The sequence below is a fragment of the Salmo trutta genome, chromosome 36 (assembly GCF_901001165.1).
Source record: "Salmo trutta chromosome 36, fSalTru1.1, whole genome shotgun sequence".
Taxonomy (NCBI): domain Eukaryota; kingdom Metazoa; phylum Chordata; class Actinopteri; order Salmoniformes; family Salmonidae; genus Salmo; species Salmo trutta.
This window is the reverse complement of record NC_042992.1, coordinates 39,030,217-39,053,991: the sequence shown is the minus strand read 5'-3', so window position 1 is coordinate 39,053,991 and position 23,775 is coordinate 39,030,217. Positions and strand designations below refer to the sequence as shown.

General features: G+C 47.2%; 2 protein-coding genes across 7 annotated transcripts in view; both read right to left on the bottom strand.

Annotated features, from left to right (window-relative positions):
* LOC115176059 (histone-lysine N-methyltransferase ASH1L) overlaps positions 1–12,279 on the bottom strand; it is a 46,238-nt gene extending 33,959 nt beyond the window's left edge. For 3 of the 4 annotated variants that reach the window (XM_029735819.1, XM_029735821.1, XM_029735822.1), the window contains exons 1-4: positions 12,100–12,279; positions 11,031–11,124; positions 5,629–6,403; positions 109–4,843 (exon numbers count right to left, since the gene is read on the bottom strand). In XM_029735819.1, coding sequence (XP_029591679.1) covers positions 109–4,843; positions 5,629–6,192 — 5,299 coding nt within the window. In that variant the 5' untranslated portion in view covers positions 6,193–6,403; positions 11,031–11,124; positions 12,100–12,279. The remainder of the gene's footprint in view (positions 1–108; positions 4,844–5,628; positions 6,404–11,030; positions 11,125–12,099) is intronic. The other variant, XM_029735820.1, reaches the window with a different exon arrangement.
* Positions 12,280–13,796: 1,517 nt separating this feature from the next.
* Positions 13,797–23,527, bottom strand: rnf115b (ring finger protein 115b). Of its 3 annotated transcripts, none has more exons than XM_029735817.1 (10): positions 23,424–23,527; positions 22,697–22,755; positions 22,369–22,429; positions 22,033–22,265; positions 16,241–16,309; positions 16,068–16,140; positions 15,869–15,962; positions 15,453–15,568; positions 15,004–15,136; positions 13,797–14,803 (listed from the first exon to the last, which is right to left on the bottom strand). In XM_029735817.1, the coding sequence occupies exons 1-9, from the start codon at positions 23,499–23,501 to the stop codon at positions 15,011–15,013; spliced, it is 909 nt and encodes a 302-aa protein (XP_029591677.1). In that variant the 5' UTR covers positions 23,502–23,527; the 3' UTR covers positions 13,797–14,803; positions 15,004–15,010. The 3 variants fall into 3 exon arrangements, with proteins under 3 accessions (XP_029591677.1, XP_029591676.1, XP_029591675.1); XM_029735816.1 differs by having other exon boundaries at positions 15,010–15,136; XM_029735815.1 differs by having other exon boundaries at positions 13,797–15,136.
* Between the last annotated feature and the right edge of the window lie 248 nt (positions 23,528–23,775).

Below are 23,775 nucleotides of genomic sequence, written 5' to 3'. Positions count from 1 at the left end.
TTCACACTAGATTTCAGCAAGACACTGGTACTGTAGGCTCAGGCTCTAGACACTGATCCTGTAGGCTAACATCCCTCTCTAACAGAACGCCCTGTTACAGTGACTCACCCAACTCTCTCCTCTCTGCTGAAGTGGAGTGGTCCTTTTTCAGCATCAGCTCCATCCGGGAGAAGTTCGCACTCTCCGCTGCCACTCCCTTCCTGCCTCCAACTCCCCTCAGCGATGTGCTGGTCAGGGCGGTGGCGAACAGGTTGGTATGGTGCGGGGGGTCCTGGGAGTTGGGGTCCATCTCATCTGTGGGCGTGAGGGGCTCCTCATCCTCCTCCTCACTGTCTGAGCAGCCCGCCGGGTCTTCTCCCTGGCCTTCTGTGAACGGACCCTGGTCAGCCCCTGCAGGGATCCGGGAGAGCTTAGCATAGTCTGCCTCAGAGCTTCCCATCCTGAACCAGGACTCTACGGGATGGTGGCCCCGGGGCCCGGCACTGCCCTGGGTCAGGCGAGAGGGCCCCAGGCAGGACAGGGATGTCTCCTTGCGCTTGTACCTCTCGGCTGAGGAAGAGGAAGACGAGGAAGGGGAGTTGGCCGTGGCCTGGTTGTTGGCACTGGTGGTAGTAGGGGTGGAGTCTCTTCCAAAGCGGCAGCGCTGCAGAGATTCGGCCATTCCAGCGCCGCTGGCTCCGTGTTCTCCTCTTCCCGATCCCGGGCTCTCGGTCATTCCCACTCCGCCTCGGCTCCCTCCTCCTCCCTCTTCCCCGTCCTCCTCGGCACAGCGCTCTCTGTGTTTGTGTCTGTGTTTGTGTTTGTGATGCCAGCCGAAAGACAGCTCTGAGGACATAGTAGGGTAGAGCACGGGAGACCGGCCCCCACCCAGGAACTCCTGCCTCAGCAGCTTATGTTTCTTTTTGTGAAATTTGGAGGGGTTGAGCAGGAGGTGTGATGGGTGGTGGTGGTGCACGTAGGAAGGGGGAGGCGGCGGGTGGAAGGAGGGGGAATGATGGGAGTGGTGGGACGGGGCAGAAAGGGGGTTCTGGTGATGCGGGTACAGGGCGCTGGCTGGGGGGTATCCCCTGTAGTAGCCCAGACCAAGGGGACCAGAGGAGTAGGGAACACTGTAGGATGGGTGGTAGAACCCGCCGCTAGATAGCGGGAATCCCAACCCGTGAACAAAGGGTACGTCTGACAATGACTCCCGCAGCTTGGGAGGGCGCCCGCGTTTCTTCTTCAGGTCTGGCTTGCGGACGTAGTGCAGAGAGTCACAGGGGTACGAGGGGTGGGGGGAGTAGTAGCCGCTGAAGTTGATCCTGAAAATTGTGGGGAGCAGGTCTCTGTGCAGGTAGTGATGCGGAGGGGGGCCACCAGCGCCTCCCATGGTCCCAGCGGCCCTGCCACCCGACCCTGGTACTCTGCTCGCTCCTGCAGCTCCCGGGGGCATCCCCAGCCCACTGCCCAGTCTGTGAGCGGGGGTGCGGTGCGCTATCCGGATCTCACTCAGCCTCAACACAATCTCATCCAGCTCGGCCAGGAAGTCGGGGTCCTGGCGCCGGGAGCGCAGCTGCAGGTACTTCTTCTTGCGTTTGCGCTTCTGCCTCTTTAGCTTGTCGTAGCCCGGGCAACCGTGGCTCCGGCGCTTGCATTTGTGCTTGTGTTTCTCTTTGTGGCCCACTAGTGCAGAGGGAGGGGCTGCCGGGTGGGGCCTGCGGGGGTCGGGTGAGGACCTCACCCCCAGCGGTGACGGAGAGGATGAGGGGTGCTCCAGCAGCACTGAGGACGAGTGTCTTAGTCCACCATGAGAGTTCTGCCCAACTCCTACCCCCACAGCTGAGCCCATCACCCCTGGCATTAGCAGCCCACTGGCCATCCCAGGTGGCATCCCCACACCGCAGGCCTTCTCTCCCCGGTCAGAAGTACTGTTGTTGTCTGTTCCTATGCCGCTGTCGCTGGGTACAGTCTCCTCGCTATGAGACTCACTGACGGGTGAGGGGGTGGCTTCCTTCAGTTCACTCAGAGGTGCAGGGGATGTGGGGTGGAGAGGCCTGGGAGGGGATAGCTTACGGTAGTGGTAGTGCTGCCTGTAATGGTGGTGGTGGTGATGGTAGCCACGGCACGACTTCTTCTGGGAGGCCACGGCAGCCGAGGAGACCAGAGCGCGAGGGGAGGGGGCTGAGAACGTCGGGGGAGGGAAGGGGAACGAGTGGTGGACGTGGTGGGAGTGGAAGTGTGGGTGTGTCAGGAAGTGCACTGCCCCTGGCTCCACAAAGCAGGCATCACTGATGGGGCTCTGGCCTCCACTGGACTGGGAGAGCGAGGGGGAGGGGAACACCTCAGCAGTGGGGAGATGGTGGTGCTGCTGCTGAGACTGGGACTGATGGTGGTGGAGGGGCGATGTGGTGTTTGGGGACAGGAAAGGCCTCTCCGGGGGTGGTGTTGAAGCTGCCAATGAGGGGTTTGTTGATGCTTTAGGTTTGCGCCCTCTCCTTTTCCCCATGTATATTGTCCCCTTTTTGCTTACGTTGATCTGGGGTCCCAGTTTGCCACCGAAAGAAGCAGCCAAGGAAGATAGAGACTGGGTTGCAGCTGCTACCTGGCCCACCACCCCACTGGCAGTTCCTCTGGGGGGCTCCTGCTCTGGTCCAGACCCTGGTCCCAATAGGATCTGGCTGAGGAACCGTTTGCGTTTCACACTCTTCATCTTATTGATCTTGCCTATGATGGTTTTCATGATGAGCTGCCCGTTGCCCTTGGACCGGAACTGTTTCCCATCCCCCCCTTCCGGTGCCAGAGTGGGGGGTTGACCCTCCTGCGGCAAGGTGGGGGGCAGGCGTTTGGGTCGCCCCCGCTTCCTCGGCATAGGTTTGGGAGGATTTAGGTCCACCTCCGGGTGGAGAACAGGGGGGTCCTGCTCCTCTTTCGACTTGTGTGAAGAAAAGACCTTGGAGGGGACCAGTTTGTGAGGGGGACGTCCCCGAGTGGGGGCATCCAGCCTGGGCATTTTAGACTTGGGCCGTCCCCTTTTCCTGGCTGGCTGTGGAAAGAGTTGAGACACGGCGGAAGGCTTGACCTTATTGGGGTTAGGCGGCCGTCCTACAGGCCTGCGTATAGGTGGGGGAGTATCAAGGCCTGAGGATGAAGGCACAAAGGTTTCGCGCTGGTCAACTGGGCTGCCCTGGCCCGCCCTCTGTGACCGGTTCACTATTCTGGTCCAGCGGGGCTTTCTGCCTCGCCGCTTCTTCAGGGGTTTGTTGTCCTGCCCTGGAGGCGAGCCCGGTGACTCTTCTCCAGGTGACTCGTCTCTGAGAGGAGGGGGTGAACGGTCGCCGGCGGGCTCTGGCGGCGAGGCAGTCCGTCTCACAGCCTCCAGAGGACTGAAGATCCCGCTGGTGCGACCATCCCTTTCCCTGTTGGGACTGCGCATACTGGGGTTGGGACTGCGCATACTGGGGTTGGGACTGCGCATACTGGGGTTGGGACTGCGCATACTGGGGTTGGGACTGCGCATACTGGGGTTGGGACTGCGCATACTGGGGTTGGGACTGCGCATACTGGGGTTGGGACTGCGCATACTGGGGTTGGGACTGCGCATACTGGGGTTGGGACTGCGCATACTGGGGTTGGGACTGCGCATACTGGGGTTGGGACTGCGCTTACTGGGGTTGGGACTGCGCTTACTGGGGTTGGGACTGCGTTTACTAGGGTTGGGACTGCGTTTACTGGGGTTGGGACTGTGTTTACTGGGGCTCAAGCTCTTGCTTCTCTCCCCTCTGAGTGACTGATTAGCCCCCTTAGTCTTGGACTCCTGCTTGCCGGATGCTGAAGGAGGGGGGCATTTGGATATGTCTCTGGGGCAGTGCCGGTCACGCTCACTGCTGTCCCTCTCACTGCTGTCCCTCTCACTGCTGTCCCTCTCACTGCTGTCCCTCTCCTCTGCCTGGGAGGGACTCTCTCGGTCTCTGGAGTGGTGTCCTTGAGAGGCTTGGGAGCCCTGGCGACATGACAGGCTCACTGTCCTCTTCTCTGATGAGGAGCAGGATGACAAACAAGAGGGTGAGGAGGAAGAAGAGGAGGAGACTGAGTGGGGTGGTGGGCAGTGAGTGAGACGGGACTGTGGCGGCGTCGCGCCATTACTGTTGCTGTCGTTGTTGTCCTTTGAAGTTGTTGCCAAGCGGCTGTTGCCGCCGGCGTAGGTTAGCACAGGGCTGCTGCTGCGACTGCTGTTGCTGTTGTTACTGCTGCCAGACTTGCCGGCTCCATCTGCCTCCTCTTTCCCACGTGGGGTAGGTGATTTCTCCGAAACACAGTCTTTATTGTTCCTGGAGCCATAGGGGCGGCCAGGAGGGCGCGAGACAGGAGGGGGTGGAGCTAGGTGGACTGCTCTAGAATAGGTTGCCCTGTTGACCATAGCGCGGTCTCGCTGCTTTGGGGTGGGGGCCATAAAGTTAGAAGTGGTGTGGGTGGTGGGAGAGGGAGTTGTTTTGGGGGGTTTCACCTTGGTGGACTTTGAAGGAGGGCAGATGGCGATGAGTTGCGCTAGTTTCTCAGTAACAGTAGGAGCGCCCCAACTAGGAACGCCCCGGTCCTTCTCCTCCAGACCCTCACTGCTATAAATGTACCCAGGAGGATTGGTAACGCCTTCATCGCTGGGTTCCTGTGATAGGGTCTCAAGAGGGGAGGGCGAGGAGGTCGGAGACTTGGTTTGGGGCATGGGCATCTTCTTCCCAGAGGCGTGGTGCATTTTGCCATCTGCAGAAGGGCGGTGAAGATTCAGGGGTCTCTCCGTCGAGATGGCGGATTTCCCGTCCGACATTGCCTCCGACTTGTCTGACTTGCAGGCCAGCTTTGGAGGACCCTGTGAAGAGGATACAAATATTAAAATATAAAAAAAACATTGATTGCAGAATGATAAGGCCTACCAGAAAGGTAGCTCCTAGAAAGGTATGGTCGTGTTACACAAAATAATCTGTTTTCTAGAATAACTATTTTGACATTTGTAATCTTCTGATATGTATCCAAACCCAGGCTATGCTTTCTGGTAATTACCTAGAGTAGAAAACCTATTAGAAGAAAATGAAGCTCTGAAAGAAGCATTTGACAACCACATAAAGCAGGCTTAAAGCACAACCCTGTCAATAAGTCAACCTAGACGGTGTACATGGAATCCAATCAGGTTTTGTTTATTCCCATGTAAATTGCACTTCATTGATGGGATTTTCTGTCCGATACTGCTTCCCAATTCTGCCTCGAGGAAAAGATCCTCTAGACTCAATAACACTTATTAGGGTCAGACTGGGACAGAGGAGAGAGAGTAAGGAGTTGAGAAGCAGGGAATGATTGGAAGGGGAGACAAGCCAGAGTGGGACACAAAGAGAATACAGACAAAGAAACAGATGATTGTTCAAAATATGAAGCAAAAATCAGCTTTACAAGTATAACTTCTGAATTCATACCAGCGAAACAATGCTGGAAGAGAAATGAGTGAACTAACAGAGTATTGCTTTGCCTCTTTTTGGCACAGTCCAAAGCCAGACAGGTCTTGTGGAATTCTTAGCAGCCTCTTTAGTTAGGATACCTTGTTTGACAGGGATATGGTTTCTCGATCAAAGTCCTACCCTAGTACATGCTTGCCTTGCTTACCCGTTTAGCTGGAGTACTCCCATTCACTCGACTGGGTGAAGTAGTGGAAGACGAAGAAACAGGTGGAGGAGGTGTGGGGGCAGCAACAGCAGAGGGAGATGAAGCCGGTGGGGTGGGTCGTTTAATGCCAGGACTCTGCTCTCTCTCCCTGCCATGTGTTGGGCTCTGGGTCTGATTGACCCCGTCACCTGCTCCGACTCCTCCGCGGCTCCCGCGGCCACCTCCGCGCCCGCTGGGTCTCACAGTGGCCCTGAAAGCCGGCCGACACACGTAGTTCTCCAGGATTTTGGGCGGCTTCTTCATGCGTTTGGCCTGCAGGCCAATTTTGAGTTTGACGTTGCCCTCATGGAGGCTAGTCTCTTTGACAGAAAACTGGGGTGACTGCTGCTGGTCACCGGAGCCCTCTCCACCTGCAGCAGAAGAGGAGTCTTTCTGCGACCCATCTATCTCCTTCTCCTCCTCGTCTTTCTTCCCACCCCCTCCTTCCTTCTCTCGCTCCCCTTGGGGAGCAGTGATGGGGAGGGGGGGTGGAGTAGCAGGCCCCCCCTGAGTCCTCTGATCCATCAGAGATTTAGGGGGTGAGGGGTGACTAGGGAGGGATGTTTTGGACGGCAGGTACAGTTTCTAGGAAAAGGCAGCGGTCCAGGAAGCGGTCCAGGAAGAGACGGGATAGGGGTGAAGGGGGATGGGGATATTGGGGAAGCTAAAAAGCAATCCTTGCTCTGTGTCTTTTCTCCCGTCCTGGCTGCCCAGCCCTCTTTCTCCGTCCTTCAAGCTGTAGAGAGAATTACAAGTAGAGATGTGAGGGGGTAGAACAAGGTGGGGAATAGCAAAGAGAAAATACAAAAGTTTGATATTAGTCAGTCAACTGAACAAAAACACTGACTTTACTAATCACTGCGAGGCATCCTTTAGCATAGTAAATGAGCGAGGAGACAAGAGGTGAAATATTTGTAACATCTATATGCTTAGCGGCTTTCCTCTGACTTTTTATGTGTTCATCCTTACAGCTTCCTTCAATCTGTGACCTATTGACACAGCTGGGTGTGTATTTGACAAGAGGTGTAGTTCTGATGCTCAAGGACTCAATAACATCCATCCACCTGAGAACTACAATTCCCAATAACCCTCCAGGTCCAAGGTACAGGGTCTATAATGTCCCTATCAAGTGTCTGAGTAAGAGTACTGGTTTAGGATCAGTTCTGCCTTTTAGATCACAACGAATAAGAATACGTCGACAGTGGGAACCTGATCGTAGAACAGCACTCTGAGCTCTGACCCTCAGATATGGTTACAGAGCATTATGGCTACTGTAGTGCATCATGCTACAGACCCCAGCACCCAGGTGATTTGTGATAAGCTGCTAAATGAACCAACCCCCCATGGATCTCTCATTAGTTTTTGTGAAAATGTCTCTCAGATTTCTCCGAGCTTAGCGCTGCGGCAAGGTTCCAAATTGTGTTCTCGAAGGACGGACGTGTTCGTATGAAAGAAATGGTCCGCTCCGGCTCCCTACGGCCACTGAATGACTTAATGCGGGCTCGCCCAAAGCAGGTGCTTTCTCTGGGTGAAGTCATTTGGAGGCGATTCAGAACTGTGACCTCAGCACATTGGGCCCTCTGGGGGACAGAGGATCCAGCCGCTGTTCCCAGCCACTCCGGAGCAGCCAATGAGAGAGCAGCATGCTGACGGTTTCTCTGTGCCTGCCCTACTGTGGCAGAAAGCACTAACAGATTAATTTAGTGGAGCCAGAGCGTGCCTAAGGAAAGTCATCCAAGTCATCCGATAAAGCAGTCAGAGTGCTAAAATCAACCATGTTCGGAAGCTTGAGAGAATACTTGTTCTGGATTGTTTTCCTTGTAGCCTCTAGGGCTTGGGGGAGGCAAGCTTTTTCTGCAGAATCACAACTGTGGGCCAGAACTTGGGAGTCTTGCCTGTGCTTCCCCACGCCCACTTCTCCATGTTTACTTCAATTACTCACTCCACTTCGCCTCTAACTTCCACCATGCTCCCCCCGTTACACATACCACTCAAATCACACCTCCCTCCTTTCTGCCCCACTCTTCTTTCTACCTTCTCTCTCCCTTTCCATCCCTCGCCTCTCTTTTACTCACTTGGAAAGCTCTAGGAACAGAGGACAAACTAGTCACTGGTTTCCTACTAATCGAAAACACATTTATTTCCCCCCACCCTTCTCCCTCTCTCTCTCTCCTTTCCCCATGTCCTTGTTTCACTCTGTGACAAACATTCCCCTATTTCTTCTATACTCACTGCTTAAAGTGTTAGTGTGTGTGCAAATTAATTGTGTAGCTTCCGCTGATCTGAGTGCTGGTATGCCAAAAGTAATTGGCTGTAGTAGCAAGGGATGTAAATGGCTACTGACACAAGACTAGAGTTAAGCAGGACATTGAGTCAAAACATCTCTCCCAGTCTAAAAAGGTGTTTCGCTTGAACAGAATGACACTATGCCAATTACCTCGTTCAATATTTCCAAACAAACTGACCAAAGATTGTACTATTTTTTTCTTCCTCCATATCAGGGCTACATCTCAATATATCAAAACGCTGATGGAGAGCAGCTCTAAAGCGTCCTCGTCTGCCCCGACACTCATGGTCATTCTCAAGTCAGTGGGAGAGTTATTCTCAGGACAGTGAAATAATGCGTTAGCCTACTACTCAAGAGATACAATTAACATTCAGAGAGAATACTCCTGAGGTTACAGAAGGAAATGTCACATTATTTCTATTAGGTTACATTTCAATGTAGAGCCAATGTCATATGTACATAAAGAGGTTTGGTAAAGTCATGTGGGGAATATTCCGACTCAAAAAAAAGGAGAAGTTGGAGATCAAATAATCGTTTAACTTTTGCACACGTTGTTCCAAACTTCTGATTTCTCAATAGATTCGTACTTAAAGCAGCCTCAATAGCATGCTCAGGATAGGAGGACTGATCTTAAAACGTTTTCATTACGAAACCATCATAGGCCGCTGACTCAATTATTGAAAATCTTTTCAAACTGTTATTAGTATCAGTTATAACTGACTCGGGGGCTCCCGAGAGTCGCAACAGTCTAAGGCACTGCATCTCAGTGATAGAGGCGCCCCTACAGACACTCTGGTTCAATTCCAAGCTGTACCACAACCGGCCGTGATTGGGAGTCCCATTGGGCGGCGCACAATAGGCCCAGCCTTGTCCGGGTTTGGCCGGTGTAGGCAGTCATTGGAAAATACGATTTTTTTTCTTAACTGACTTGTCTAGTTTAATAAAAGGTTCAATTAAAAAAAAATATATATATATATAACATTAAGAGACCAAAGCCTCAACCACAGGTGATTCGATCTTTACCCATGTGTTGTAGCTAGACTGCTTGCTTCCTAAACTCGCAACAACTACTGATTGACGTGACAAAACTAAATAAGCTACAGTTTCTGATTTGTCTCAAGAACCATAATAAATCAGGTCCCAAACAGCTGTATTGCCCTAACTTAAAGGGCAACTCTACCACTTACCAACCTCATTTCTTTATCGCCAGCACAAAACCAGTGTAAACATATGTGAAAGGCACATTTCTATATTTTGTAACAAAAAATATGAAGTTAAAAAGTTCTAGCCGATGACATCAAAAGTTAAAACCTTTTAAAAACAGTGCAAACACAGATTTGCAGGGACATGGGGAGCAAGAAAATACCGTCCCTTGGGCAACCAACTAGTCACAGGTTTTGAAAATCTCTACTTTTAATCCAAGCCTGTGATGTAAGAGAAGCATTTTTTTTTTTACCTTGTCTTTAACCACAGACAATAGATTCCCACCATTTTCACATACACTATATATACACAAAAGTATGTCGACACCCCATCAAATTAGTGGATTTGGCTATTTTAGCCACAACCGTTGCGGACAGGTGTTAATAAAATTGAGCACAACCATGCAATTTCCATAGTGAAACATTCGCAGTAGAACGGCCTTACTGAAGAGATCATTGACTTTCAACGTGGCACTATCATAGGATGCCACCTTTCCAACAAGTCAGTCGGTCAAATATCTGCTCTGCTAGAGCTGCCCCGGTCAACTGTAAGTGCTGTTATTGTGAAGTGGAAATGTCAAGGAGCAACAACAGCTCAGCCACGTAGTGGTAGGACACACAAGCGCGTAACGCGTAAAAATCATCTGTCCTCGGTTTCAACCCTCACTACGGAGTTCCAAACTGCCTCTGGAAGCAACATCAGCACAATAACTAAACTTCAGGAGCATCATGAACTGGGTTTTCATGGCCGAACAGCTGCACACAAGCCTAAAATCACCATTGGCAATGCCAAGCGTCTGCTCGAGTAGTGTAAAGCTAACCGCTATTGGACTCTGGAGCAGAGGAAACGTGTTCTCTGGAGTGATGAATCACGCTTCACCATCTGGCAGTCCGATGGACGAATCTGGGTTTGGCAGATGCCAGGAGAAAGCTACCTGCCCGAATGCATAGTGTCAAGTTTGGTGGACGGCTAGGCCCCTTAGTTCCAGTGAAGGTATATCTTAACACTACAGCATACAATGACTTTCTAGACGATTCTGTGCTTCCAACTGTGGCAACAGTTTGGGGAAAGCCTTTTCCTGTTTCAGCATGACAATGCCCCCATGCACAAAGCGAGATACATACAGAAATGGTTTGTCAAGATCGGTGTGGAAGAACTTGACTGGCCTGCACAGAGCTCTGACCTCAACCCCATCGAACATCTTTGGGATGAATTGGAACACTGACTGCGAGCCAGGCCTAATCGCCCAACATCAGTGCCCAACCTCACTAATGCTCTTGTGGCTGAATAAAATTAAGTCAGAGCTTGAGAGGATCTGCAAAGAACAATGGGAGAAATGGTGCCGTGTGGCTCAGTTGGTAGAGCATGGTGTTTTCAACGCCAGGGTTGTGGGTTCGAATCCCATGGGGGACCAGTACGAAAAAAAAAGTGTGAAATGTATGCATTCACTACTATAAGTCGCTCTGGATAAGAGCATCTGCTAAATGACAAAAATGTAAATGTAAGTCCCAGCAGCAATGTCCCAACATCTAGTGCAAAGCCTTCCCAGAAGAGTCAATGCTGTTATAGCAGCAAAAAGGGGATCAACTCCATATTAATGCCCATGATTTTCAAATCAGATGTTCAACGAACAGGTGTCCATGTACTTTTGGTCACGTAGTGTATGTAGAAACTGGTTTGGCGCTGGAGAACAACATCTCTTTACAATATCAAATCACCTCATGCGAGAACGTTTGATCGTCATGCATTGTAATGATGGATGCAGGGCATAGTGAGCACAAGATATATCCATCAAAATACATTTCATAATAAAGATTGACAATATCAACAGCTACAATAGTGCGTATATCTTTCAGATTATGCATCCACTCACCTCGGTAGGAGTCCAAAAACGGTGTTCACATTATGTGGATCGAAATCCCCCCTTCGTGCATATCAACATGGTCGCCACAGTATATGCCCCACTGCTGATTTGCCAAAAACGCAAAGATTAGAGAAATTTCAAAATTATACATCCATTCCGATTTTGGAATTTCAATTACGAATTCTGACATGTCCCAAAAAAGTACCCATTTAGAAGTATTTTGCATCAACTGACTATTTGACTTGATAATAGTACTGCTGTTATAAGCAGTGGTCAGCTATAGCTAAACTGCTCATTCATATTTTAGTTAACGTTATAGTTTAGCAGTGACCCCAACCGACGTCCTAACACGATAATATTGCTTACGAGAGAAATATAACGAAAAACAGAAAGTTAGACAGACGCCAAAAAGAAGTAAATTATTACATTGTTGCCAATTCTAGAATTAGCATTTTTGGAACGAGGCAACAAAATATCGCCGGTGCGGTAGCGACTATATACAATGTATTAATTCATAGGAGGACGGTGTTTATTTTGTAACAAACTATGGGTCGTCCAATAACAACCTATGCTACATTGTATCAATGCTGCTCGCTAGCAAGCCATCATTTGTGCTGCCTTGCTGGGATAACTTACATTTCCAGCAACGTGGCCGTACTTGTGGGAAATGTATCCATCTGACAGCTTTACATAAGTTGATAGTCTGCGTTTATTTGCATAATGTTCACAAATAAGAAAATACAAACTAAACCAAATAACGGAATAACCTGTCATTTTCGCCTAGCGACTCGTGCTAGCTTTGTAGCTAAAGCTAAACTATGACGGCTAACGATGCAATATTATTTAGCAGGCAAGCTAGCGAGTTAGAAGAGTATTCTAAGGCATGGCTGAACTAGCTATCGAAGGAGTAGAGACAAATGCAATAGCAAAATTTAAGGAAGCAGATATTTAAATAAAATAGATGCAGCGTTATTTAAAAAAGACGAACTGTCAACAAAATGGCGGCTGCGTTGAATCAACAGAGCCCCGAAATGGATCTCTCTATTTCTTGTCCCTCGCCCTGTTTTTTTTTCCTCACAGCAATGGTATCCTTGATATCTCCAAACACGAATGGACTCTTCTCCAAGACAACGTTAGCTGAGCCGAGACGTGTCGTAATGGGGCTCGGTCATTAATCGGGCCTCCATGTCTGCTAAGCCCGTATCGTCTCTGTCAGTTCAACACGGGCATTCTCAGTCACACGAGGGGAGGGGAGGGGAGAGAGAAGGGAGGGGGGAGAGAGAAGGGAGGGGGGAGAGAGAAGGGAGGGGGGAGAGAGAAGGGGGGAGGGGGGAGAGAGAAGGGGGGGAGGGGGAGAGAGAAGGGGGGGAGGGGGAGAGAGAAGGGGGGGAGGAGAGAGAGAAGGGGAGGGGAGAGAGAAGGGAGGGGAGACAGAAGGGGAGGGGAGAGAGAAGGGGAGGGGAGGGGAGAGAGAAGGGGGGGAGAGGGGGGAGAGAGAAGGGAGGGGGGGGAAGAGAGAAGGGAGGGGGGGGGGAGAGAAGGGGGGGGGAGGGGGGGGAGAGAAGGGGGGGAGGGGGGGAGAGAGAAGGGGGGAGGGAGGGGAGAGAGAAGGGGGGGGGAGGGGAGAGAGAAGGGGAGGGGAGGGGAGAGAGAAGGTAGGGGAGGAGGGGAGAGAGAAGGTAGGGGAGGAGGGGAGAGAGAAGGGGGGGAGAGGGGAGAGAGAAGGGAGGGGGGGAGGGGAGAGAGAAGGGAGGGGGGGAGAGAGAAGGGGAGGGGAGGAGAGAAGGGGAGGGGAGAGAGAGGGGGTAATCACTAGTTAAGACAGCCGCAGTCATAAACTCCACCTATAAATATACATTTCTACAATTGATATTCTTAAAATCTGAATTTAAACCTAACCTTAACCACACTTCTAACCCTAACCTTAAATGTATACCAAAAATATAATTGTTTTTTTCATGATTTTTTACAATACAGACAATTTTGACTTTGTGCCCGTGTTATCTAGTGGGAACCCGGGGGGAGGAGGCAGATGTCGTATGGTAGGTTACTGGACACTTTCTTCAGTAGGTGTTACACAAAATGCCCTATTATTAGCTTATTGTTGTCTTTTGATACTGGAAGTGAAATGAAGAACTGCTGCAACAAAGGCGTAGCATTGCACTACATGAACTGGCAGAAGAGATTCAACTTTCATGCTCTCTGTGTAATAGCCTATTATTATGCATAATGGACAACCTTACACGAGAAAACGAATGTGTTTGTGTGTGATCGTGGCTATGTTAAGGATCTAGACTCCTGTGGGAATAAAATTGACAGACGGGATGTAAATCTGTCTTCAGAATTATAATACAATTGCCTTTGTTTAAAATTCAGGAAACGTTTGTAACTCCAATTGAATTTGTCAATTTAGTTATATCATGCAAACTCTTGCATAAATTGGTCATTGTCTTAAAATAGGCGGGAATGGTAGATAGCCCTTATGAGTATTAGGCAAATCTAACCTGTCTATCTATTGAATGTACAATATGTCTTTAAATGAGAACATGAGCAGAAAGTTGGCAGAATATCAAATGGCCAAGGATGCAGGGTTTTTTCCAAATGATCTACTTGAGAGTCTGGGTGTGCGTCTCAAATGGCATCCTATTCCTTATATGGATCTTGGTCAAACGTAGTGCACTGTTGAAGGGAATAGGGTGCCATTTGGGACATAATATGTGACAAGGTGCTCAATTGGACATTTTGTCATTCAATGACACTGATTTTCACTCCTGCTTTATGAATTTGACAATTTTTTATTATTATCTTCAATCTTATCACCTCATTGCCAAGCAGATATATTCGTTAACAAACATTTACATGTATATACATACCTATACATATATACATATATAGGTGAATCATAATATATTCAATATTAAAAACATGTTTGTTTTTTGCTGTGACTTGTACTTATTATTCAAAATAAAATGATAGAAAGAGGTAAAAGACTAATGCATTAGGAAAGCGCATAATGTTATAACAGGAAGGAGGTGGATAGTGTGAAGAACACAGCATTAGGCTTTAATAGGGGCCATAAAGAGAGGTGGACATTATTAACGAATAAGAGGAAGTGGGAGACGGGAGAGTTTCAATTGCATACTCCTCGCCTCCTTCTCAAAACCCATTGGAAGAGAAAGCCAGAGGTCCCGCCCCTCTGATCCTCTCCTCCAACGGATTTTGAGAAGTAGAGAGGACGCAAGTATGCAATTGAGATTCTCCCTGTGGTTGCATTCCCAATAACCTCTCCTTCCTCCCGAAGTTTGCATTCGTTCACTACTCTCCACAAATGTAAAAGCTTTGGATTGGTATAGGCATGGCCTAGGAGTTTCCATTTACCAGTAATTTCCTTTCAAATCCATGATGTGAACAAGTGCACCCTTCAGGAGAAAGCAGAGATTATTGCGATGCAACCAAAGAGATAGAGAGAACAGAGTAGGGAAACTCTCTTACCCAGATCAACAATGCAAGAGAGTGAGTTCAGCTCACCTTTCAGTATTTTCCAAAACTCTCCTAATTTCATCACATTTGTCACGTCCTTTTGGCTCAAGGATGTCAGTTCATTTGGTTTTAATAAAACATGAAAGCCAATCAGAACAGGGGAAATGCCTCTACAAAGCGACAAATTGAATCCATAACATTTTGGCAGAAAACAGTTGGAACCATTTGCAGGTGAGGTTATATTGCAGGCATAGTGATTCTTTCTCACCTCAATCAAAGTTCCCCAGGAAATGTATAGTGATCTGTGGGTGAAAGCATTGTGAGGTGATTTTTCGAAGCAAGTATAATTTTGACAATGAGGCACAGTTGAATTGAAATCTGTCTCTTCAATAAATGCGTGGTCAAAGAAGGAGCGATGGATGATGAGGCATGAGGAGAGGTGAGCCTTGTTCAGGAGAAAAAAGGGAAGAAGAGATGCCAGAGAGGTAGAAGAGAGGGAGACCTAAACCTCAAATAGCCCGTCTCTCCTCCTGAGTGTCTGTCCTGATGGAGGGGGGCTCTGGGGGTTCTGGTGGGGGCTGGATGCTCTGGTCGACGCCGTCAAGGCTTTTACGACACACAGGACAGGTATCGTGCTGTGGGAGATATACACAAAAATGAGACTTGGAAAAACATGCTTAACAGATTAAGCCTAGTACTGGACTAACAAGTGCTTTCAATGGAGATTTTCTATTGATCTTGCTTTTTAGTCCAGGATTAGGCTTAATCTGTGTCCAGGAAACCGCCCCTGTGTGTGGCACAAAGTTACATCCAGAGCAATATAACCAAATACCCTACCTCAAGTCAAGATATGTGACCCCAATTAAAAAATAACTAACCTACCTTCCATGGCAAATTAAATAGTGGTGTTGTAACCCCTATTGACTGGCAGCCAACACTCCCCCTGCTTACCAGTTTGAGCCATGGCACTATGCAGTCACTGTGGAAATAATGGAGGCAGGGCAGCTGTTTGACAGACTCTCCCACGGAGTACTCCTCCCTACATACTGGACACTCCAGTCTGCTGTCTGAGGAAGAGGTACGCGGGGGTTCATTGATTGTGTACATTTTAGAATAAAGAGAGAGAACATTGACTAGTAGTGCCCGCATTGGTGCCTGATCTGGGTAAAGACCACCTTAGGAAAAAAACAAATAAGCCATCACCTTTTCTTTTTCAGAATGCAACAAAATATTGTCACAAATTTGAGAATCTAGTTGACAGGTGGTATACCGCACACTACTACCCAGCAAGATACACACCCTCTTCTCCCATAGATGCTGTAACTGGTAGCCTATGGGTTTGTTGTTACGGCTTGGTTGAAACCCACCTGTCTGTTCTTGAGAGATGTTGACTGTGGGGAGGGAGGAGATCATCTCCTTCTCTGCAGGAGGCGGACCTGTGCACTCAAACTGACCTAACAACTAGAGGAGTGGAGGGAATTGAGAAATGAAGAAACAGAGATGGCTTTAATCATGCCAGCACGCTGAGTCGCAATCTAAGATTTTGCGCCTGGTGACATCACTGACCTCTGTGATAACTGCGTCTAGACCTCCCTGACCCCAGGCATAGTCCCCTGGATTTGAATGGAACATGCCAGACCTGAGAGTGAATGAGAGAGAGAGAGATGTTTAGAATTACTTAATTAAGAGTCAAAGTAATGAAAAAAATTATTATGGAGGTAAAGAAAATACTTATTTACAGTGCAGCTGGTGCGACGCCTGGATTTCCATTGTTGGCAAACAGACCAGCCAAAAACTGCTGCACAATACTGTAGAAAAGGGAAAAGAGATTCAATCTTTTTTGCACCTACAGTGCCTTTAGAAAGTATTCACACCTATTGACTTTTTCCACAATTTGTGTTATAGCCTGAACATTTAAAATAGATGAAATTGAGATTTTGTGTCACTAGCCTACACACAAAACCCCATAATGTCAAAGGGGAATTATGTTTTTAGACATTTTTAGAAATTAATTTTTAAAAATGAAAATCTTAAATGTCCTGAGTCAATAAGTATTCAACCCCTTTGTTATGGCAAGCCTAAATAAGTCCAGAAGTAAAAAATATGTGCTTAACAAGTCACATAATAAGTTGCATGGACTCATTCTGTGTGCAATAATAGTGTTTAACATGATTTATTAACAACTAGCTCATCTCTGTACAAATCCAACAACACATCACTGAATACCACTATTCATATTTTCAAGCATGGTGGTGGCTGCATCATGCTTGTCATTGGCAAGGACTAGGGAGTCTTTAGGATAAAAATAATGTTTCAATATAAACAGTGCAGTTATTCCCTCCACAAGGCAATCAAACAAGGGAAATGTCGGTATAGGGACAAAGTGGAGTCGCAATTCAACGGCTCAGACACGAGACGTATGTGGCACGGTCTACAGGCAATTACGAACTACAAAAAGAAAACCAGCCATGTCACGGACACCGACGTCTTGCTCCCAAACAAACTAAACACCTTCTTTGCCCACTTTGATGATAATACAATGCCACCGACACGACCCACTACCAAGGACTGCGGGCCCCCTGTCTCCTTTGGCCAACGTGAGTAAGAAAAAATAAACGTGTTAAACGTCACAAGGCTGCTGGCCCAGACAGCATCCCTAGCTGCGTCCTCAGAACATTGCAGACCAGCTGACTAGTGTGTTTACGTACATATTCAATCACTCCCTATCCCAGTCTGCTGCCCCCACATGCTTCAAGATGGCTACCATTGTTCCTGTACCCAAGAAGGCAAAGATAACTGAACTAAATGACTATCGCCCCGTAGCACTCACTTCTGTCATCATGAAGTTCTTTGAGAGAGTAGTCAAGGATCATATCACCTCCACCTTACCTGCCACCCTAGACCCACTTCAGTTTGCATACCGCCCCAATAGATCCACAAACGATGCAATCGCCATCACACTGCCCTATCCCATTTCGAAAAGAGGAATACCTTTGTAAGAATGTTGTTCATTGACTACAGCTCAGCATTCAACACCATAGTACCCTCCAAGCTCATCATTAAGCTTGAGGCCCTGGGTCTCAACCCCGCCCTGTGCAATTGGGTCCTGGACTTTCTGAAGGGCCGCCCCCAGGTGGTAAAGGTAGGAAACAACATCTCCACTTCGCTGACCCTCAACACTGGAGCCCCACAAGGGTGCGTGCTCAGCCCCCTCCTGTACTCCCTGTTCACCCATGACTGCATGGCCATGCACACCTCCAACTCAATCATCAAGTTTGCAGACAACACAACAGTAGTGGGCTTGATTACCAACAACGACGAGACAGCCTACAGGGAGGAGGTGAAGGCACTCGAAGTGTGGTGTCAGGAAAACAACCTCTCACTCAACATCAACAAACAAAGGAAATGATTGGGGACTTCAGGAAACAGCAGAGGGAGCACCCGCCCATCCACGGGACAGTAGTGGAGAAGGTGGAAAGTTAAGTTCTTCGGCGTACACATCACAGGCAAACTGAAATGCTCCACCCACACAGACAGTGTGGAAAAGGAGGCTGAAGAAATGTGGCTTGTCACCTAAAACCCTGACAAACTTTTACAGATGCACAATTGAGATCATCCTGTCGGGCTGTATCACAGCCTGGTACGACAACTGCACCGCCCTTAACCGCAAGGCTCTCCAGAGGGTGGTGCGGTGTGCAGAACGCATCACCAAGGGCAAACTACCTGCCCTCCAGGACACCTACAGCACTCGATGTCACAGGAAGGCCAAAAAGATCATCAAGGACAACAACCACCCGAGCCACTGCCTGTTCATCACGCTACCATCCAGAAGGCGAGGTCAGTACAGGTGCATCAAAGCTGGGACTGAGAAACTGAAAAACAGCTTCTATCTCAAGACCATCAGACTGTTAAACAGCAATCACTAACTCAGAGGCTGCTGCCTACATACAGACTCAAATCATTGGCAACTTTAATAAATGGATCACTAGTCACTTTAAATAATTCCACTTTAATAATGTTTACATATCTTACATTACTCATCTCATATGTATATACTGTACCTTATACCATCTATTGCATCTTGCCTATGCCGCTCAGCCATCGCCTCATCCATATATTTATATGGACATATTCTTATTCCATCCCTTCAGATTTGTGTGTATTAGGTAGTTGTTGTGGAACTGTTACTTGTTACTTGTTAGATATTACTGCACTGTCGGGTACTAGAAGCACAAGCATTTCGCTACACTCGCATTAACATCTGCTAACCATGTGTATGTGACCAATAACATTTTATTTGAAGTGCCCAACCAAGAAGGCTCAAGGTCATTGGTCACAGATAAATTATAGATTAAATATATCGGTGCTCATCAAGCACTGGACATAAACATTACACAACAAGTTGAAAATCACAAATTCAACAATGAGTGGTTTGTAAAGAATCAGTAGCTAACTGCAAGCATTGCAAAGCAACCACTAGCCTGCAATTCAGTGGAGTGGATGTGTGGTCCAAGTTTGGGTTTAATGGTGTCTTTTCCAAGCTTAAAAGGATAAACATTCAACATTGGCCATGCTGTCAATCCAGCATGATTTCTGCCGAGTTTGAAACAACTGGAAACTCGGAACTGGGAAATCTCAGACTTCAGTTAGTTCAAGACAACTGGGAACTCTGAAAAAAAACTACCTCTGACTGGGAAAATAAGTTTTGAACGGTCATCCAACTCATATTTCCAAGTGGGGAAATCTGGCCTCTTTCTAGAGCTTTGACCTGAAGATCACTGACGTCATGATTTGACCTTGTTTTTTTCAGAGTTCACAGATGTCTTGAAAGCACTATAAAACCAGAGAATGCCAGACTTTGATGCCAAAGTTTTATGACAAAATTTGCCATGAAGGACCTCCGCGCCACCTTCCTGTTCAAATGAGCACAGCACAACAAGTTGAGTCCAAAATGTATTGTATGCTGCTGCATAAATGCAGTATGCCAGGGAGATATGTATACTGTAGCTAAGAAAGTAATACTCAGTGTATGTTGTGTAGTAAGATGTTAGTAGCCCATGTGCCTCACCCAAAAAATGTGCTCCCTTTCCCCCTCATAACTTAGCCTACTGTTCTGACTTGGTGGTGCACATTTAGCCTATAGCCTGTTTTAGGGAAATGTCATCATTGAATATTCTAAGAGCTTTCATTGTCTGCTTATATGCCCCCTTTATTTATCCTACGGTTCTGACTTGTTTTTTTTAGGGAGAACACTGTAAGAACGGCCCATGTTCTGAATTCTGTCTCTGTACATTTCAAAAGTGCTGAACAAATAGATATATTGACTACGTCCGTCCTAGCTCGCTCATTAGTGTCTTAATCGAAATTACGGATTGCCTCTTATCCGTTCGTTGTACCCTTATGCCAATTTGTATATCTCAATTGTCAGTAGAAAGCACATTTGTTTAAGCAAGTCAGCCATGTCAGCAATGTTTTTTAAAGGCAATAAATGAGGCTGAATGAACTGTTTCGCTGCCAGACAAGGCTCCGCTGATAGCCAGGTGTAGCAGTGGTAAGGTGTTAGGACTCTGCTGTTGGGACAGCTTTATGTATGCCCTAACAGTTTGTGGATACCATTTGTCACTGTTATAGTGCAATTAATGCATTGTTTAGTGTTGTGTTGTATAGTGGCTTTGCTGGCATGCATGTAAACTTTTTGGGGGAGTTTGCCCCACCAAGATGTACATGCTAAAAATCACCCCTGTAAACTACATCAACCCACATCCACTGTGTGCACGCCTGTTCGCAAAACTATGTGGAGATATGGGATCAGAGGATGACAATATTCTATTTCACATGAGGCTTGATGATTTCCGAGGGGGAGTGTTGGAAAGACTTTGTTGACTTTCTGTGTAATGAGAAGGAAGTGTGTCTCCTTGCCTATGTAGCAGACATATTTTGAAAACTGAACGAACTGAACGCAAGCATGCAGGGGAAATACAAAAACAATCTACAGATGAGTGCCTGAATCAGTGGATTTAGAAGAAAAGCAAACCATGCCCCCTATCCTCGGCTGTGCATGTTTCTAAACAGAAAACAGCATCAGTAAGAGTCCCACACGAGTGATGACTGCTCACCTCCAACGCTTGGAAGAGCACTTTGGGACCTACTTCCCAATCCGTTTGACTGTGATCCTGGCTCAGTTGACATGCTGGTAAGTGAAATCGAGTTGTCAAGTGACCGAAAGCATTCACGGGTCACTATGGAGGAGTTTTGGTTCCAGACTTAAATTATTTATTTTTTATTTAACCTTTATTTAACTAGGCAAGTCAGTTAATAACCAATTCATATTTACAATGACGGCCTAGGAACAGTGGGTTAACGGCCTTGTACAGGGGCAGAACGACAGATTTGTACCTTGTCAGCTCGGGGATTCGACTTAAAGGGAATACCCTGCCATCTCCCTCTGAGCATTAATGCCGTGCACAAAACAATTGGGAACTCGGAACTGGGAAATCTACGACTTCCGAGCGTTCAAGACAACTGGGAAATGGGGGGAAAAAATGAGCTCCGACGGGGGAAATTATTTTCAACGCTCATCCAACTCAGACTTCCAACTCAGGAACTCTGGTCTGTTTCTAGAGCTCAAACTTCCCAACCTGAAGATCACTGACGTCATGATTTGACCTCGTATTTTTCTGAGTTTCCAGTTGTGTTAAAAGCACCATAAAACTCGTGGTACCCTTCGCGAGCTCATATCTGTGTGAAGCTGGATTCAGTGCTCTCGTCTGCATTAAAACCAAATATCGATCCAGGTTGGATGTGACTGCAGCGATGAGGTGCGCACTGTCGACATGCATCAAGCACACCCATCTAATTAGTGGTGGTGAGATAAGATACATTATGTCAGACTAATTAGCAATTGACTGTCATAGCCCCACATTAAAAGTATGTGATGGTGAGTTGAGAAGACAATCAGAAATACTGTAAGAATGTTTTTCAATTGACTGCCATAGCCCCACATTAAATGTATTTTTTTTTTTTTCACGATTGGGGTTGTGAGAATTTTCAGATATCAAAATGGGGTTGTGGGCCAAAAACGTTTGGGATCCCCTTATGTTATTACAGTGTAATAAATGTTTACGACAAAATAGTATATTAGTGTTTGAAATACAGTATATTGCTGTTAATATGTGAAATGATAGTGTGTGATAAACTGAAAGGAATGATTTTATTTTGGACAACTGTGATTATATAACACCAGTTGTGAATTGGTGTTATGAGATGTTATTATACAACAGTATCAATACAGGCTCTTGAGTAGAGTGAGAATAGCTTCCTAAAAACTGCCATGGCAGATAACTGTGAAAAATCGGTGGTCGTTGCCACGAAGGTGGCTTTAGGTCCAACTGAAATAAAAGCCATCAGCTATACCTGCCTGGACCTTGTAGCATGGGGCAAACCCATAACAGAGAGTGAGTGGATAAAGGTAATAACGTCACACTGTAGACAGATCAAGATCAGTGATGGGCAATTGGGCATCTCCACTAACCCCTCCACTGCTGGCGCGCGGGACGGTCGCCTCCCCTGGCTAGGCGGGTGAGAGGGGCGTTCCGGTTCAGGCTCCAAAGGCTCTGTGCCTCCCACAGGGTCCACAGAAGGGCCCTCCAGTTCTTCCTCCACTGCATCACTGGCTGCGGCAGCCTGTAGGTGGCTCTGGTCAGACTCATAGGCGGAGGGGTCCGAGAGAAGGGCAGAGCGTTCCATAAACAGCAGCTGCCACAGCTTGGAGGAAGGAGAGCAGACCAGTCAATTCAGATTAAAGTTGAAGATAAGGAAAAGGATAGAAAAAGAGCAAGAGAACTTGGGAGGACATATAGGTAGGTACCTCTGAAAATAGTGCGCCTGCATCATCATTGGCCTCTGCAACGCGGCTGTTCTCCAAGATACTGAAGGACAAAGACATAATAAATCTCATAAATGTAAGAGTTATTTGAATTATTGTAAATTAACACATTAAGAGAAATGCAAATACAATATTTTTTTATTGAAACGTGTTATAATTTAATATATATAATGTATATTATATCAGATGTATCAGCAACTGCACATAATAATATACCTAAAACACTCCAGTTATGGCATTGCAATTCCAGTATAGGCCCACTATAAGCAGAACAGCATGCAAACAAACGTAACATATTTTAACATTTTACCTGGAGTCTTCTGTCAACTCCTCAATGAAATCGGACTCACACCTGGGGCACGTGAATTCCTTGAGGGGGAAACATGCATATTTCAAATCATTATGACATGAAAATACAAAGGAACATACTTGTCCACTAACTTTAAGATGCGCGTTCAAGTCAATGTCAATTCTTTTTATTTATTTTGTATCATCTGCTCGTCAATCGCTCAAGTGGTGTGCGGACAAGGGACACCCTGCCAAAGCACCCATCCCCTTTTCATGCATATGCCACGTTCATATAACAGTCGGAACTAGGAAACCCGGACATTTCCGACTTGCTAACTGGTTACAGTAGACTTACACGTGCCGCGTTCAACCAGTTAGCAAGTCGTACGTTTTCGAGTTTCCTAGTTCCCACTAGCACATGAATGCAGCAATAATGTTTCTCACATGCAGTTGGCGACAAAGTAGCGCTTCTAAATATGGCAAAGACTCAAACCCGAAACTTTGATCACCATATTTCTTCGCAACAATGAATCTAACGGCGCGCTCTCCATGCAATACCAATTATAAAGTCTTATTCTAATAACGAAAATATTCCAGTATATCAGTCACATTCAGTTTCAGATACAAATGTTGTATTTTCTTAGAATGTATTTCGGGGGGCGTTGCTAGCTAGGCCAACTTATGATACAGAAACGTCGGTCCAGAACCGGACGGGAAAATAAGTAAGAAAAGCACTTGAACCAACTCACTGGGAATTTAGGGTCGATTTCACCTTTACAGCAGTGACAGAAAAAGCGGTGTTGCTGTGCCGCTGCTGCCTCCGCCATCTTCACGGTAGCATAGTCAGTCACTGACTTCGGTATTGTCGCTCAAGCCAACGGAAGGCGTAGCGGCGCTTGTCTAAAGGGTCATGTCAGTCCCCCATTGGCTATAGGCACCTTTTTACTTTAAATAAGAAAAACATGTATTCAATATATTTTCCTGATTTGAAAATAATGTATCTGCTATTGAACAAATGGTTATTTCTTATTGCTCTAATCATAATTCGCCGAGGTTATAAATGCATACCACTCCAATTTCAACCAAGCGCTGCTGTTTAAG

Bases quoted from the DNA above. Each gene is read 5' to 3' on its own strand.
- rnf115b (XM_029735815.1), bottom strand. From the start codon at position 23,501: ATGGCGGAGGCAGCAGCGGCACAGCAACACCGCTTTTTCTGTCACTGC. The intron at 22,430-22,696 runs GTAAAATGTTAA...TTTGTCCTTCAG, and splicing joins GAGTTGACAGAAGACTCCAG to TATCTTGGAGAACAGCCGCG. The intron at 16,310-22,032 runs GTTAGTGGAGAT...CCTTTTCTACAG, and splicing joins CGCGCGCCAGCAGTGGAGGG to TATTGTGCAGCAGTTTTTGG.